Genomic DNA, 13,556 nt, shown 5'->3' with positions numbered 1-13,556 from the left:
GTGACACTGTATGTCCTATTCAGGAAATCCGATCACATGTTTAGTGTCACTTATAGAGCCAAGTTGTGGTTCACATACACTACATATACAGTCACATGGAGGTCTGATCATTTACCTGCCAATAAAAAGCATCATTAATAGTAATGTGTATTTGTAAAAATGAAGAATATCTATAGACCGAGTTGATGCATCATCCTGAAGTGCTGTCTCTGAATATCTAAATATCTATCCCTATATGGTTTTAGAGAAAGTTTAAAATACTTTAAATCACCTGCCTACAAGATTAGATCTTATTTTTATTATTATTATTACTATGAAAGGTGCTGAATTCAAATTCAGAGCATATCTACAGTATGACTGAGGGATTGCCTCCACGTGGCTCTTCAGATGGCGACGACTGAGCCGCCGCCATCACTAACAGTGCAAACAACGGCAACAGTGCAGACAGTGTTAACCTTGGGGGGGAACCAGAGGTTGGCCGCTATGCTTCCACCAAGACACTTATCGTGGAAGCGTAGCGCCCAACCATATGAACCCAGTGCAGAGCGGTGGCGATTAGCTAGCTTGTGGGGCACAAACACTGGGACTCACATGCACTAGTGCCTGTTTCACACTACAAGATTTTCAATCGCGATTAATATTCGACTAATTATGCAGCCCTAGCGGCCGAACCGGCTATGTAAACAAGCTCGGATTACATCACACACAGAGGGAGATCGACTTTATTCTCTGCTCAGGTAGACTTTACTCCTCAATATCTTAACATAGCACATAGTTGTTTGCTGCTATATTAATGCTCTGAATATTTAATTTAGCACCTTAAATATTAATAAAAATAATATTGATAATGGTCATTTTTAAATGTCGGTTTCTGACGTTCTGATGTTTCAGTATGTAAGTAATTTTATAGTATATTCTATCTATTATATGTAGTAATACTCTAAATAGTATTTCAAATAAGTAATGTTCTAATAATTTCCATTAATAGTATTACCAGTATTAGTATTTGTATTACTGGTATTCGTGTTAGTATTCGATATTTCTGTGTGATCAAATGTGACTTAATAAGCCCTCCACTGTTCTGGGGGATTTTAGTGGTCTCTGGCTTAAGGGGCATCTATGTGGGAGTGCAGCCGCGTCAACATCCTGCTGAAAACCACAATAGCTGCTGCACTGACAGAGATACACAGCTAACGCATGGGGTAAATGTTAAAAGGTCTCAATGCAATGACTGCTTCATTTCTTTTCTGCATTCATAAGAGAAGAAGTGCCAAAACAAGACATTTTGTCATGAATATCTCTGTCTTAAAAGCTACACAGAGCAAAGCATGTTGACTTCATCTTGGGGCCAAAGTATACCCACCTACCAAGACACCACTACACCACTGCCACCAGCAGATTTGGGCAGAACTCAGGCTCAAACTTTTGTAAAACAGTAACTTTAATAATGGTTCTCGCAGTTACATAGTCCTAGTCAAGGTGTATATGAAGGTGTTAGAGGTCAGACTCATTGAGATTAAAAATCTCTTTTTCAAGAGTGTCCTGGCCAAGATAGGCACCAGCACAGTTACACGGTTGCAGACATAAAACACACATAACAATTTAAAACAAAGACAAAGAGCAAATTACAGAATCATAAGGTATCGAAAAAACATTCATCAGCAGTCAAAACTTCTACAGCCAGATGTGCTCGCTTCCAAGTCTTTTAGAAGCACTTTAAAGACATTCAGTGAGACCAGCTCTCAAAGATTCAGGTCATTTTGTAACTGATTCCAAGAACAGGAAGCAGCGTTCTTAAATGTCCTTTTTCCCAGTTCAGTACAGACTTTTAATAGGATTTAGTCTGTGAATAGATGTGAACTCCGGTGTTGTGCACAAATATCTGATGCACTACTGTAGCCTAGACACACAATACTCTCAGCCGCACTACGTAAAGTGCACACTTCTTCCTGCATTAGCACTGAATGGTGGCATCGGGCGTAAACCGTGAGATGTAAATATGAACAGAATTCCAAGGTACACTGAGCTTCAACTTTTGACTGCAGACCACAAGGAAGATATACACATACATCTCAAAATCTACCTCTAAATCTACACAACAATTGAAATACGACTAAATCCAGTTTTATTATAAAAGTAGAAATGGAACCTGTCCAGATCTATTGCTTTACACTGGAGTACACGCATTCATCATTGGTGTTGTTCCTCGGTCTCCGTGACCTGTTGGGCAGGTTGACACTTAAAGCAGCATAGTGAAGGCTGTCTGCGTCTCTGTAACCCTGGTAACACAATATATAGAAGTGGATTAGGATATCAAAATTGAAATATTCACAAAACAACTGGTTGTTGTGCAATAAAAAGGTGGATTATTAAGATAAATGTCACCTCTGCATTTTCTGTGGAGGGAGCTGATAATCTTCCGTGAGACTCTGGATGTGAAACACAGAAAATGCTTCTTTATTCAAAAGTTATATTTAGTGACTACAATCTATCAGATACAAACGGTACCACTTACCTGCACATTGGCAGCTGTTTCTCTTGTTCACCTTGTACACTGAGAGAGCCAGTATAACAACCAGGATGGTGGTGAATGCCAAAGCTCCACTCAAGAAATACACCAAGACAAGAGAGGCTTCCTCATCTATAGAGAGTCAGACACCAGAAACAGAGCTTTTATCGCTGTGTGCATTAGAGCTGGGACGATGCACCTATCTCCCGTTTCCATACTATCATGATACTTGGGTGCTGATTTGATATGTATTGCGATTTTACAAGTGATTTTTGTTAACCTTTTTAACACTAGACCATGAAAAAAGGATGAATCATACACTTCTAGGGACTTTTACTTCGGAAAATCTCTAGATTGATTAAGTAAAAATGTTTAATTTTCAGCATATATATAATCAGATATATCAGTCATTGTCATTATTTATTACATTTTTTTTTTCATTAGGGCCGTTTGAATGCATTTAACATAAATGTCAGTATATGGATGCTCTACAGTTGTAGCGTCAGCTAATTTGGCCATGAGAGTGACGGCTGGCTTGACTGCACGTTACCGCAATACGATAACATTTAGCATGCAGCTTAAGTCATGATGTCTAGCTCTGCTTTTCCTGCAATGTTTGAAACCCAAAGTGTTTCCATACTTTACTGGATGTGTAGTGTTTACCACCTGGATATAAAATGTGAGGGTGCAGGTCGTATCCATGCAGACCCTCCGCTGGTTCTGGCGTTAATAAAAAATCAATTTCAAAAGCGTAAAAAAAGAAATTGCGATACATAAGTGAATTGATCTTTTTCCCACCCCTGGTGTTCATGTTCAGTTTGATTGGAAAGTAACCATAAATAAGTATACTAGAGCTAGAATGTTACTCACCTTTAAAGTCCAGCTTGGTCCCGTTTCCAAACAGTATGTGTCCACATGAGGCAACAGCACAGTAGTAGGTCCCAACATGAGTCCGGTTCAGGCTCTTTATTGGCAGGTTGTAGACACAGGTATGTGTTTGTGTGTTGGGTTTCTTCTCACACTGATCATTCCTGCCTCCATGGGTGTAGATGAGTCCTGGATGAGATTCTTCAGAGTTTCTGTACCAGTAAACACTGTGTTCTCCATCACAGGTCCCAGTGTGTACTGTACAGTTCAGAGTCACAGAGCCTCCTGGCTGGACGGTCTCAGATGCTGACTGCTGGACCAAAGCCGGGATGTTCAGACCTGAACCCTGTACACTGACTAGAGTGCCCTCCGAAAAATACAAGACGTATGACGCACTAGCTGCGCAGTAGTAAATAGCTGAGTCTGAAATGCGCAAATCCAAAATTGTCAAGTGATTGTTACTGTTTTCCTTATCCAGTGTGAAGCGTGGATTGTTCTTGAATTCATGATTAAAAGTGACTCTTGTATCATACATATATGTGGAAGAGATCAGCTGTGGTTTCTGTCCTGGTGTTTGTTTGTACCAGTAAAGCCATGCTGGCTCACTACCTTCACAGAAACATTGCAAAGTCACACTGTCTCCAACATTAGCTGATACAAAACCTCTCTGTTGACGAACAGAAAAATTCAGACTGGTCACATGAGCTGAAGTGAAATGAGAGACAAAACAAATCCACAGTTAATAATTTAATCTGATGGAATTCAGCATAATTATTACATAAAAAATATATATTTAGAAGCATTTCCATGAAAAGTTGCTGAAGAAAAGATAGAAACTGCATTCACAAAAACACAACTCACCCATTTTCCCCAAGAGCAAACATGTGAGATAGAAGACAAACTTTAGAGATGCCATCGTGTTCAAATTTCTGTGTTGAGTGAAAAGAACGTAGATGCTTTCTCCACTCTTCAGAGACAAGACTGCGTTTGATTGGCCGACCTGATGTGACACTGTATGTCCTATTCAGGAAACCTGATCACATGTTTACTGTCACTTATAGAGCCAAGTTGTGGTTCACATACACTACATATACAGTCACATGGAGGTCTGATCATTTACCTGCCAATAAAAAGCATCAGTAATAGTAATGTGTATTTATAAAAATGAAGAATATCTATAGACCGAGTTGATGCATCGTCCTGAAGTGCTGACTCTGAATATCTAAATATCTATCCCTATATGGTTTTAGAGAAAGTTTAAAATACTTTAAATCACCTGCCTACAAGATTAGATCTTATTTTTATTATTATTATTATTATGAAAGGTGCTGAATTCCAAATTCAGAGCATATCTACAGTAAGATTGAGGGATTGCCTCCACGTGGCTCTTCAGATGGCGACGACTGAGCCGCCGCCATCACTAACAGTGCAAACAACGACAAGAGTGCTGACAGTGTTAACCTGGGGGGGAACCAGAGGTTGGGCGCTATGCTTCCACCAAGACGCTGTGGGTTATCGTGGAAGCGTAGCGCCCAACCATATGAACCCAGTGCAGAGCGGTGGCGATTAGCTAGCTCGTAGGGCACAAACACTGGGACTCACATGCACTAGTGCCTGTTTCACACTACAAGATTTTAAATCGGTTTCTGATGTTCAGATGTTTCAAAATGCATATGCAATTTGTATATTCTATCCATTATATGTAGTAGTACTCTAAATAGTATTTCAACTAAGTAATGTTCTAAGAATTTCCATTAATAGTATTACTAGTATTAGTATTTGTATTACTGGTATTCGTGTTAATATTAGATTTTCCTGTGTGATCAAATGTGACGTAATAAGCCCTCCACTGTTCTGGGGGATTTTAGTGGTCTCTGGCTTAAGGGGCATCTATGTGGGAGTGCAGCCGCGTCAACATCCTGCTGAAAACCACAATAGCTGCTGCACTGACAGAGATACACAGCTAAAGCACAGGGTAAATGTTAAAAGGTCTCAATGCAATGACTGCTTCATTTCTTTTCTGCATTCATAAGAGAAGCAGTGCCAAAACAAGACATTTTGCCATGCATAACTCTGTCTTAAAATCTACACAGAGCATGTTGACTTCATCTTGGGGCCATAGTTTACCCACCTACCAAGACACCACTACACCACTGCCATCAGCGGATTTGGGCAGAACTCAGGCTCAAACTTTCTAAAACAGTAACTTTAATAATGGTTCTCCCAGTTACATAGTCCTAGTCATAGATTTATGAAGGTGTTAGAGGTCAGACTCATTGAGATTAAAAATCTCTTTTTCAAGAGTGTCCTGGCCAAGATAGGCACCAGCACAGTTACACGGTTGCAGACATAAAACAAACATAACAATTCAAAACGAAGACAAAGAGCAAATTACAGAATCATAAGGTATCGAAAAACATTCATCAGCAGTCAAAACTTCTACAGCCAGATGTGCTCGCTTCCAAGTCTTTTAGAAGCACTTTAAAGACATTCAGTGAGACCAGCTCACAGAGATTCAGGTCATTTTGTAACTGATTCCAAGAACAGGAAGCAGCGTTCTTAAATGTCCTTTTTCCCAGTTCAGTACAGACTTTTAATAGGATTTAGTCTGTGAATAGATGTGAACTCCGGTGTTGTGCACAAATATCTGATGCACTACTGTAGCCTAGATGCACACCATACTCTCCACCTCACTATGTAAAGTGCACACTTCTTCCTGCATTAGCACTGAATGTTGGCATCGGGCGTAAACCGTGAGATGTAAATATGAACAGAATTCCTAGGCACACTGAGCTGCAACTTTTGACTGCAGAGCACAAGGAAGATATACACATACATCTCAAAATCTACCTCTAAATCTACACAACACTTGAAATACGACTAAATCCAGTTTTATTATAAAAGTAGAAATGGAACCTGTCCAGATCTATTGCTTTACACTGGAGTACACGCATTCATCATTGGTGTTGTTCCTCGGTCTCCGTGATCTGTTGGGCAGGTTGACACTTAAAGCAGCATAATGGAGGCTGTCTGCGTCTCTGTAACCCTGGTAACACAATATGTAGAAGTGGATTAGGATATCAAAATGGAAATATTCACAAAACAATTGGTTGTTGTGCAATAAAAAGGTGGATTATTAAGATAAATGTCACCTCTGCATTTTCTGTGGAGGGAGCTGATAATCTTCCGCGAGACTCTGGATGTGAAACACAGAAAATGCTTCTTTATTCAAAAGTTATATTTAGTGACTACAAGCTATCAGATACAAACGGTACCACTTACCTGCACATTGGCAGCTGTTTCTCTTGTTCACCTTGTACACTGAGAAAGCCAGTATAACAACCAGGATGGTGGTGAATGCCAAAGCTCCACTCAAGAAATACACCAAGACAAGAGAGGCTTCCTCATCTATAGAGAGTCAGACACCAGAAAGAGAGCTTTTATCGCTGTGTTCATTAGGGCTGGGACGATGCACCTATCTCCCGATTCAATACTATCATGATACTTGGGTGCTGATTTGATATGTATTGCAATTCTACAAATTATTTTTGTTAACTTTTTTAACACTAGACCATGACAAAAGGATGAATCATACACTTCTAGGGACTTTTACTTTGGAAAATCTCTAGATTGATTAAGTAAAAATGTTTAATTTTCAGCATGTATATAATCAGATATATCAGTCATTGTCATTATTTATCATTATTTTTTTTTTCATTGGGGCCGTTTGAATGCATTTAACATAAATGTCAGTATATGGGTGCCCTACAGTTGTAGCTTCGGCTAATTTGGCCATGAATGTGACGGCTGGCTTGACCGCACGTTACCGCAATACGATAACATTTAGCATGCAGCTTAAGTCATGATGTCTAGCTCTGCTTTTCCTGCAATGTTTGAAACCCAAAGTCTTTCCATACTTTACTGGATGTGTAGTGTTTACCACCTGGATATAAAATGTGAGGGTGCAGGTCATATCCATGCGGACCCTCCGCCGGTTCTGGCGTTAATAAAAAATCAATTTCAAAATCGTAAAAAAATAAATTGCGATACATAAGTCAATTAATCTTTTCCCCACCCCTGGTGTTCATGTTCAGTTTGATTGGAAAGTAACCATAAATAACTATACTAGAGCTAGAATGTTACTCACCTTTAAAGTCCAGCTTGGTCCCGTTTCCAAACAGTATGTGTCCACATGAGGCAACAGCACAGTAGTAGGTCCCAGCATGAGACCGGTTCAGGCTCTTTATTGGCAGGTTGTAGACACAGGTGTGTGTTTGTGTGTTGGGTTTCTTCTCACACTGATCATCCCTGCCTCCATGGGTGTAGATGAGTCCTGGATGAGATTCTGAAGAGTTTCTGTACCAGTAAACACTGTGTTCTCCATCACAGGTCCCAGTGTGTACTGTACAGTTCAGAGTCACAGAGCCTCCTGGCTGGACGGTCTCAGATGCTGACTGCTGGACCAAAGCCGGGATGTTCAGACCTGAACCCTGTACACTGACTAGAGTGCCCTCCGAAAAATACAAGACGTATGACGCACTAGCTGCGCAGTAGTAAATAGCTGAGTCTGAAATGCGCAAATCCAAAATTGTCAAGTGATTGTTACTCTTTTCCTTATCCAGTGTGAAGCGTGGATTGTTCTTGAATTCATGATGAAAAGTGACTCTTGTATCATACATATATGTGGAAGAGATCAGCTGTGGTTTCTGTCCCGGTGTTTGTTTGTACCAGTAAAGCCATGCTGGCTCACTACCTTCACAGAAACATTGCAAAGTCACATTGTTTCTAACATTAGCTGATACAATACCTCTCTGTTGACGAACAGAAAAATTCAGACTGGTCACATGAGCTGAAGTGAAATAAGAGACAAAACAAATCCACAGTTAATAATTTAATCTGATGGAATTCAGCATAATTATTACATAATAAATATATATTAGAAGCATTTCCATGAAGAGTTGCTAAAGAAAAGATAGAAACTGCAGTCACAAAAACACAACTCACCCATTTTCACCAAGAGCAAACATGTGAGATAGAAGACAAACTTTAGAGATGCCATCGTGTTCAAATTTCTGTGTTGAGTGAAAAGAACGTAGATGCTTTTTCCACTCTTCAGAGACAAGACTGCTTTTGATTGGCCGACCTGATGTGACACTGTATGTCCTATTTAGGAAACCTGATCACATGTTTAGTGTCACTTATAGAGCCAAGTTGTGATTCACATACACTACATATACAGTCACATGGAGGTCTGATCATTTACCTGCCAATAAAAAGCATGAGTAATAGTAATGTGTATTTATAAAAGTGAAGAATATCTATAGACCGAGTTGATGCATCGTCCTGAAGTGCTGTCTCTGAATATCTAAATATCTATCCCTATATGGTTTTAGAGAAAGTTTAAAATACTTTAAATCACCTGCCTACAAGATTAGATCTTATTTTTATTATTATTATTATTATGAAAGGTGCTGAATTCCAAATTCAGAGCATATCTACAGTAAGATTGAGGGATTGCCTCCACGTGGCTCTTCAGATGGCGACGACTGAGCCACCGCCAGCACTAAGAGTGTAATCAACGGCAACAGTGCTGACAGTGTTAACCTGGGGGGGAACCAGAGGTTGGGCGCTATGCTTCCACCAAGACGCTGTGGGTTATCGTGGAAGCGTAGCGCCCAACCATATGATCCCAGTGCAGAGCGGTGGCGATTAGCTAGCTCGTTGGGCACAAACACTAGGACTCACATGCACTAGTGCCTGTTTCACACTACAAGATTTTAAATATGTTTCTGATGTTCAGATGTTTCAAAATGCGTATGCAATTTGTATATTCTATCCATTATATGTAGTAGTACTCTAAATAGTATTTCAACTAAGTAATGTTCTAAGAATTTCCATTAATAGTATAACCAGTATTAGTATTTGTATTACTGGTATTCGTGTTAATATTAGATTTTCCTGTGTGATCAAATGTGACGTAATAAGCCCTCCACTGTTCTGGGGTATTTTAGTGGTCTCTGGCTTAAGGGGCATCTATATGGGAGTGCAGCCGCGTCAACATCCTGCTGAAAACCACAATAACTGCTGCACTGACAGAGATACACAGCTAAAGCACGGGGTAAATGTTAAAAGGTCTCAATGCAATGACTGCTTCATTTCTTTTCTGCATTCATAAGAGAAGCAGTGCCAAAACAAGACATTTTGCCATGCATAACTCTGTCTTAAAAGCTACACAGAGCAAAGCATGTTGACTTCATCTTGGGGCCATAGTTTACCCACCTACCAAGACACCACTACACCACTGCCATCAGCGGATTTGGGCAAAACTCAGGCTCAAACTTTCTAAAACAGTAACTTTAATAATGGTTCTCCCAGTTACATAGTCCTAGTCATAGCTCTATAAAGGTGTTAGAGGTCAGACTCACTGAGATTAAAAATGTCTTTTTCAAGAGTGTCCTGGCCAAGATAGGCACCAGCACAGTTACACGGTTGCAGACATAAAACACACATAACAATTTAAAACGAAGACAAAGAGCAAATTACAGAATCACAAGGTATCGAAAAAACATTCATCAGCATTCAAAACTTCTACAGCCAGATATGCTCGCTTCCAAGTCTTTTAGAAGCACTTTAAAGACATTCAGTGAGACCAGCTCTCAGAGATTCATGTCATTTTGTAACTGATTCCAAGAAGAGGAAGAAGCGTATACTTAAATGCCCTTTTTCCCAGTTCAGTACGGACTTTTAATAGGATTTAGTCTATGAATAGATGTGAACTCCGGTCTTGTGCACAAAAATCTGATGCAATGCTGTACAAACCATACTCTCCGCCTCACTACGTAAAGTGCACACTTCTTCCTGCATTGGCATTTTATGTTGGAATCGGGCGTAAACCGTGAGATGTAAATATGAACAGAATTCCTAGGCACACTGAGCTGCAACTTTTGACTGCAGAGCACAAGGAAGATATACACATACATCTCAAAATCTACCTTGAAATACGACTAAATACAGTTTTATTATAAAAGTAGAAATGAAACCTGTCCAGATCTATTGCTTTACACTGGCGTACACGCATTCATCATTGGTGTTGTTCCTCGGTCTCCGTGATCTGTTGGGCAGGTTGACACTTAAAGCAGCATAATGGAGGCTGTCTGCGTCTCTGTAACCCTGGTAACACAATATGTAAAAGTGGATTAGGATATCAAAATTGAAATATTCACAAAACAACTGGTTGTTGTGAAATAAAAAGGTGGATTATTAAGATAAATGTCACCTCTGCATTTTCTGTGGAGGGAGCTGATAATCTTGCTTGAGACTCTGGATGTGAAACACAGAAAATGCTTCTTTATTCAAAAGTTAAATTAAGTGACTACAAGCTATCAGATACAAACAGTAACACTTACCTGCACATTGGCAGCTGTTTCTCTTGTTCACCTTGTACACTGAGAGAGCCAGTATAACAACCAGGATGGTGGTGAATGCCAAAGCTCCACTCAAGAAATACACCAAGACAAGAGAGGCTTCCTCATCTATAGAGAGTCAGACACCAGAAACAGAGCTTTTATCGCTGTGTTCATTAGTGCTGGGACAATGCACCACATTTTACAAGTGATTTTTGTTAACTTTTTTAACATTAGACCATGACAAAAGGATGAATCATACACCTCTAAGGACTTTTACTTCGGAAAATCTCTAAATTGATTCAATAAAAATGTTTGATTTTCAGCATGTACAGTATATAATCAGAGATGTCCTGAAGTCAGATATATCAGTAATTGTCATTATTTATTACAGTTTTTTTTTTTTCATCAGGGCCGTTTGAATGCATTTAACATAAATGTCAGTATATGGGTGCTCTACAGTTGTAGCGTCGGCTAATTTGGCCATGAGAGTGACGGCTGGCTTGACTGCATGTTACCGTAATACGATAACATTTAGCATGCAGCTTTAGTCATGATGTCTCGCTCTGCTTTTGCTGCAATATTTGAAACCCAAAGTGTTTCCATACTTTACTGGATGTGTATTGTTTACCACGTTGGATTTAAAATGTGAGGGTGCAGGTCGTATCCATGCGGACCCTCCGCCGGTTCTGGCATTAAAAAAATCTATTTCAAAATCGTAACAAAAGAAATCGCGATACATAAGTGAATTAATCTTTTCCCCCACCCCTGGTGTTCATGTTCAGTTTGATTGGAAAGTAATCATACATAACTATACTAGAGCAAGAATGTTACTCACCTTTAAAGTCCAGCTTGGTCCCGTTTCCAAACAGTATATGTCCACATGAGGCAACAGCACAGTAGTAGGTGCCAGCATGAGACCGGTTCAGGCTGTTCATTGGCAGGTTGTAGACACAGGTGTGTGTTTGTGTGTTGGTGTTCTTCCCACACTGATCATTCCTGCCTCCATGGGTGTAGATGAGTCCTGGATGAGATTCTTCAGAGTTTCTGTACCAGTAAACACTGTGTTCTCCATCACATGTCCCAGTGTGTACTGTACAGTTCAGAGTCACAGAGCCTCCTGGCTGGACGGTCTCAGATGCTGACTGCTGGACCGAAGCCGGGACGTTCAGACCTGAACCCTGCACACTGACTACAGTGCCCTCTGCAAAAGACAAGAGAGCTGACATTCCAGCTGCGCAGTAGTAAATAGCTGAGTCTGAAATGCGCAAATCACAAATTTTCAAGTGATGGTTACTGTTTTCCTTATCCACTGTGAAGCGTTGATTGCTCTTGAATTCATGATAAAAAGTGACTCTTGTATCACGCATATAAGAGGAAGAGATCAGCCGTGGTTCCTGTCCCAGTGTTTGTTTGTACCAGTAAAGCGATGTTGGCTCACTACCTTCATAGAAACATTGCAAAGTCACATTGTTTCCAACATTAGCTGATACAAAACGTCTCTGTTGACGAACAGATGAGGAAGAAAACAGCCCGGCCACATGAGCTGAAGTTAAATGAGAGACAAAACAAATATACAGTTAATAATTTAATCTGATGGAATTCAGCATAATTATTACATAAAAAATATATATTTACAAGCATTTCCGTGAAGAGTTGCTAAAGAAAAGATAGAAACTGCATTCACAAAAACACAACTCACCCATTTTCCCCAAGAGCAAACATGTGAGATAGAAGACAAACTTTAGAGATGCCATCGTGTTCAAATTTCTGTGTTGAGTGAAAAGAACGTAGATGCTTTTTCCACTCTTCAGAGACAAGACTGCGTTTGATTGGCCGACCTGATGTGACACAGTATGTCCTATTCAGGAAACCTGATCACATGTTTAACGCCATTTATAGAGCCAAGTTGTGGTTCACATACAGTACATATACAGTCACATGGAGGTCTGATAATTTACCTTACTGTCACCCGTACCTCCAAGAACCACTTTGGTCATATTCAATGTTTGTGCTCGAAGCTGGCAAACCCAACAAGAGGACGAGTTTTTTGATGCTGCACACGGTCATTACAACCTGCTATTCTACAATAGGGTGTAAGAAAATATCGATACATGAGTATCGCGATATTATGTTGTTCGATGAAAAATGTTGTTATGTGTAGATTACTACAGTAGTATTATTTCATAAAACCATTTTTTTTTAGCCTTTTGACACTGATTTATTTATTGGTATAATCTACTAGAAAAGTCTGGATATTAGAATTATACTGCTATAGCTGCTATGCATGAAAACACTGCAGAGGCTTCCTGTTTGAAACCACAACAACAAAGAGCAGAGGGTCCTAGAGAAGTGTGTGACCAAAGTATATGGAGAGCTAATCTTTGACTGCCGACCACCCAGAGGCTTAAAAGAAAACCCTTACATTTTTTAACAAGCCTGTGTATACACAAATTGCACAATGTGCTGCCCCATTACATCAGCTCATCTTCCAGTGTGCTCACTGTATTAGTGTCAGGGTCTAAATGATGCCCAGGAAATGAGATATAACTATGACAAAGCGTCCCCTAGTCAGTAGGTGGTAGTAAACAGACGGATGTGGTCAGTTCCTGTGATCATGCACACACTCTCAATAAGAGCCCGGCTGTGGAAAGCACTTGTTTTATTAGTTTATTGCAAGGCAAGACTTTACATTCGGTATATTGAGGTGAAATCTAGCTGCAATGCTCCTATTTGAGAAAAAGAATACATTATACAGCTTGATAGAGGCATGAATG

The 13,556-nt window shown here is 39.8% G+C and overlaps 4 protein-coding genes across 7 annotated transcripts in view; 1 reads left to right on the top strand and 3 right to left on the bottom strand.

Annotated features, from left to right (window-relative positions):
• Positions 1 to 13,556, top strand: part of LOC141760518 (prostaglandin D2 receptor 2-like) — a 117,680-nt gene that overhangs the window by 36,212 nt on the left and 67,912 nt on the right. The gene's annotated exons all lie outside the window — the stretch shown is intronic.
• LOC141760636 (uncharacterized) lies at positions 58 to 4,323 on the bottom strand. Its single transcript, XM_074623641.1, has 5 exons — positions 4,238 to 4,323; positions 3,380 to 4,081; positions 2,516 to 2,641; positions 2,386 to 2,429; positions 58 to 2,279 (listed from the first exon to the last, which is right to left on the bottom strand). Exons 1-5 carry the CDS (start codon positions 4,290 to 4,292, stop codon positions 2,160 to 2,162), a joined length of 1,047 nt encoding a protein of 348 aa, XP_074479742.1. The 5' UTR covers positions 4,293 to 4,323; the 3' UTR covers positions 58 to 2,159.
• On the bottom strand, positions 6,286 to 8,450 carry LOC141760640 (immunoglobulin kappa light chain-like). The gene is made up of 5 exons (XM_074623646.1): positions 8,366 to 8,450; positions 7,524 to 8,225; positions 6,659 to 6,784; positions 6,529 to 6,572; positions 6,286 to 6,422 (listed from the first exon to the last, which is right to left on the bottom strand). The coding sequence occupies exons 1-5, from the start codon at positions 8,433 to 8,435 to the stop codon at positions 6,303 to 6,305; spliced, it is 1,062 nt and encodes a 353-aa protein (XP_074479747.1). The 5' UTR covers positions 8,436 to 8,450; the 3' UTR covers positions 6,286 to 6,302.
• Positions 8,708 to 12,849, bottom strand: LOC141760638 (uncharacterized). Its single transcript, XM_074623644.1, has 5 exons — positions 12,482 to 12,849; positions 11,618 to 12,325; positions 10,783 to 10,908; positions 10,653 to 10,696; positions 8,708 to 10,546 (listed from the first exon to the last, which is right to left on the bottom strand). The coding sequence occupies exons 1-5, from the start codon at positions 12,534 to 12,536 to the stop codon at positions 10,427 to 10,429; spliced, it is 1,053 nt and encodes a 350-aa protein (XP_074479745.1). The 5' UTR covers positions 12,537 to 12,849; the 3' UTR covers positions 8,708 to 10,426.

The sequence above is a fragment of the Sebastes fasciatus genome, chromosome 22 (genome assembly GCF_043250625.1).
Source record: "Sebastes fasciatus isolate fSebFas1 chromosome 22, fSebFas1.pri, whole genome shotgun sequence".
Taxonomy (NCBI): domain Eukaryota; kingdom Metazoa; phylum Chordata; class Actinopteri; order Perciformes; family Sebastidae; genus Sebastes; species Sebastes fasciatus.
This window is presented reverse-complemented; position numbering and strand designations above follow the sequence as displayed.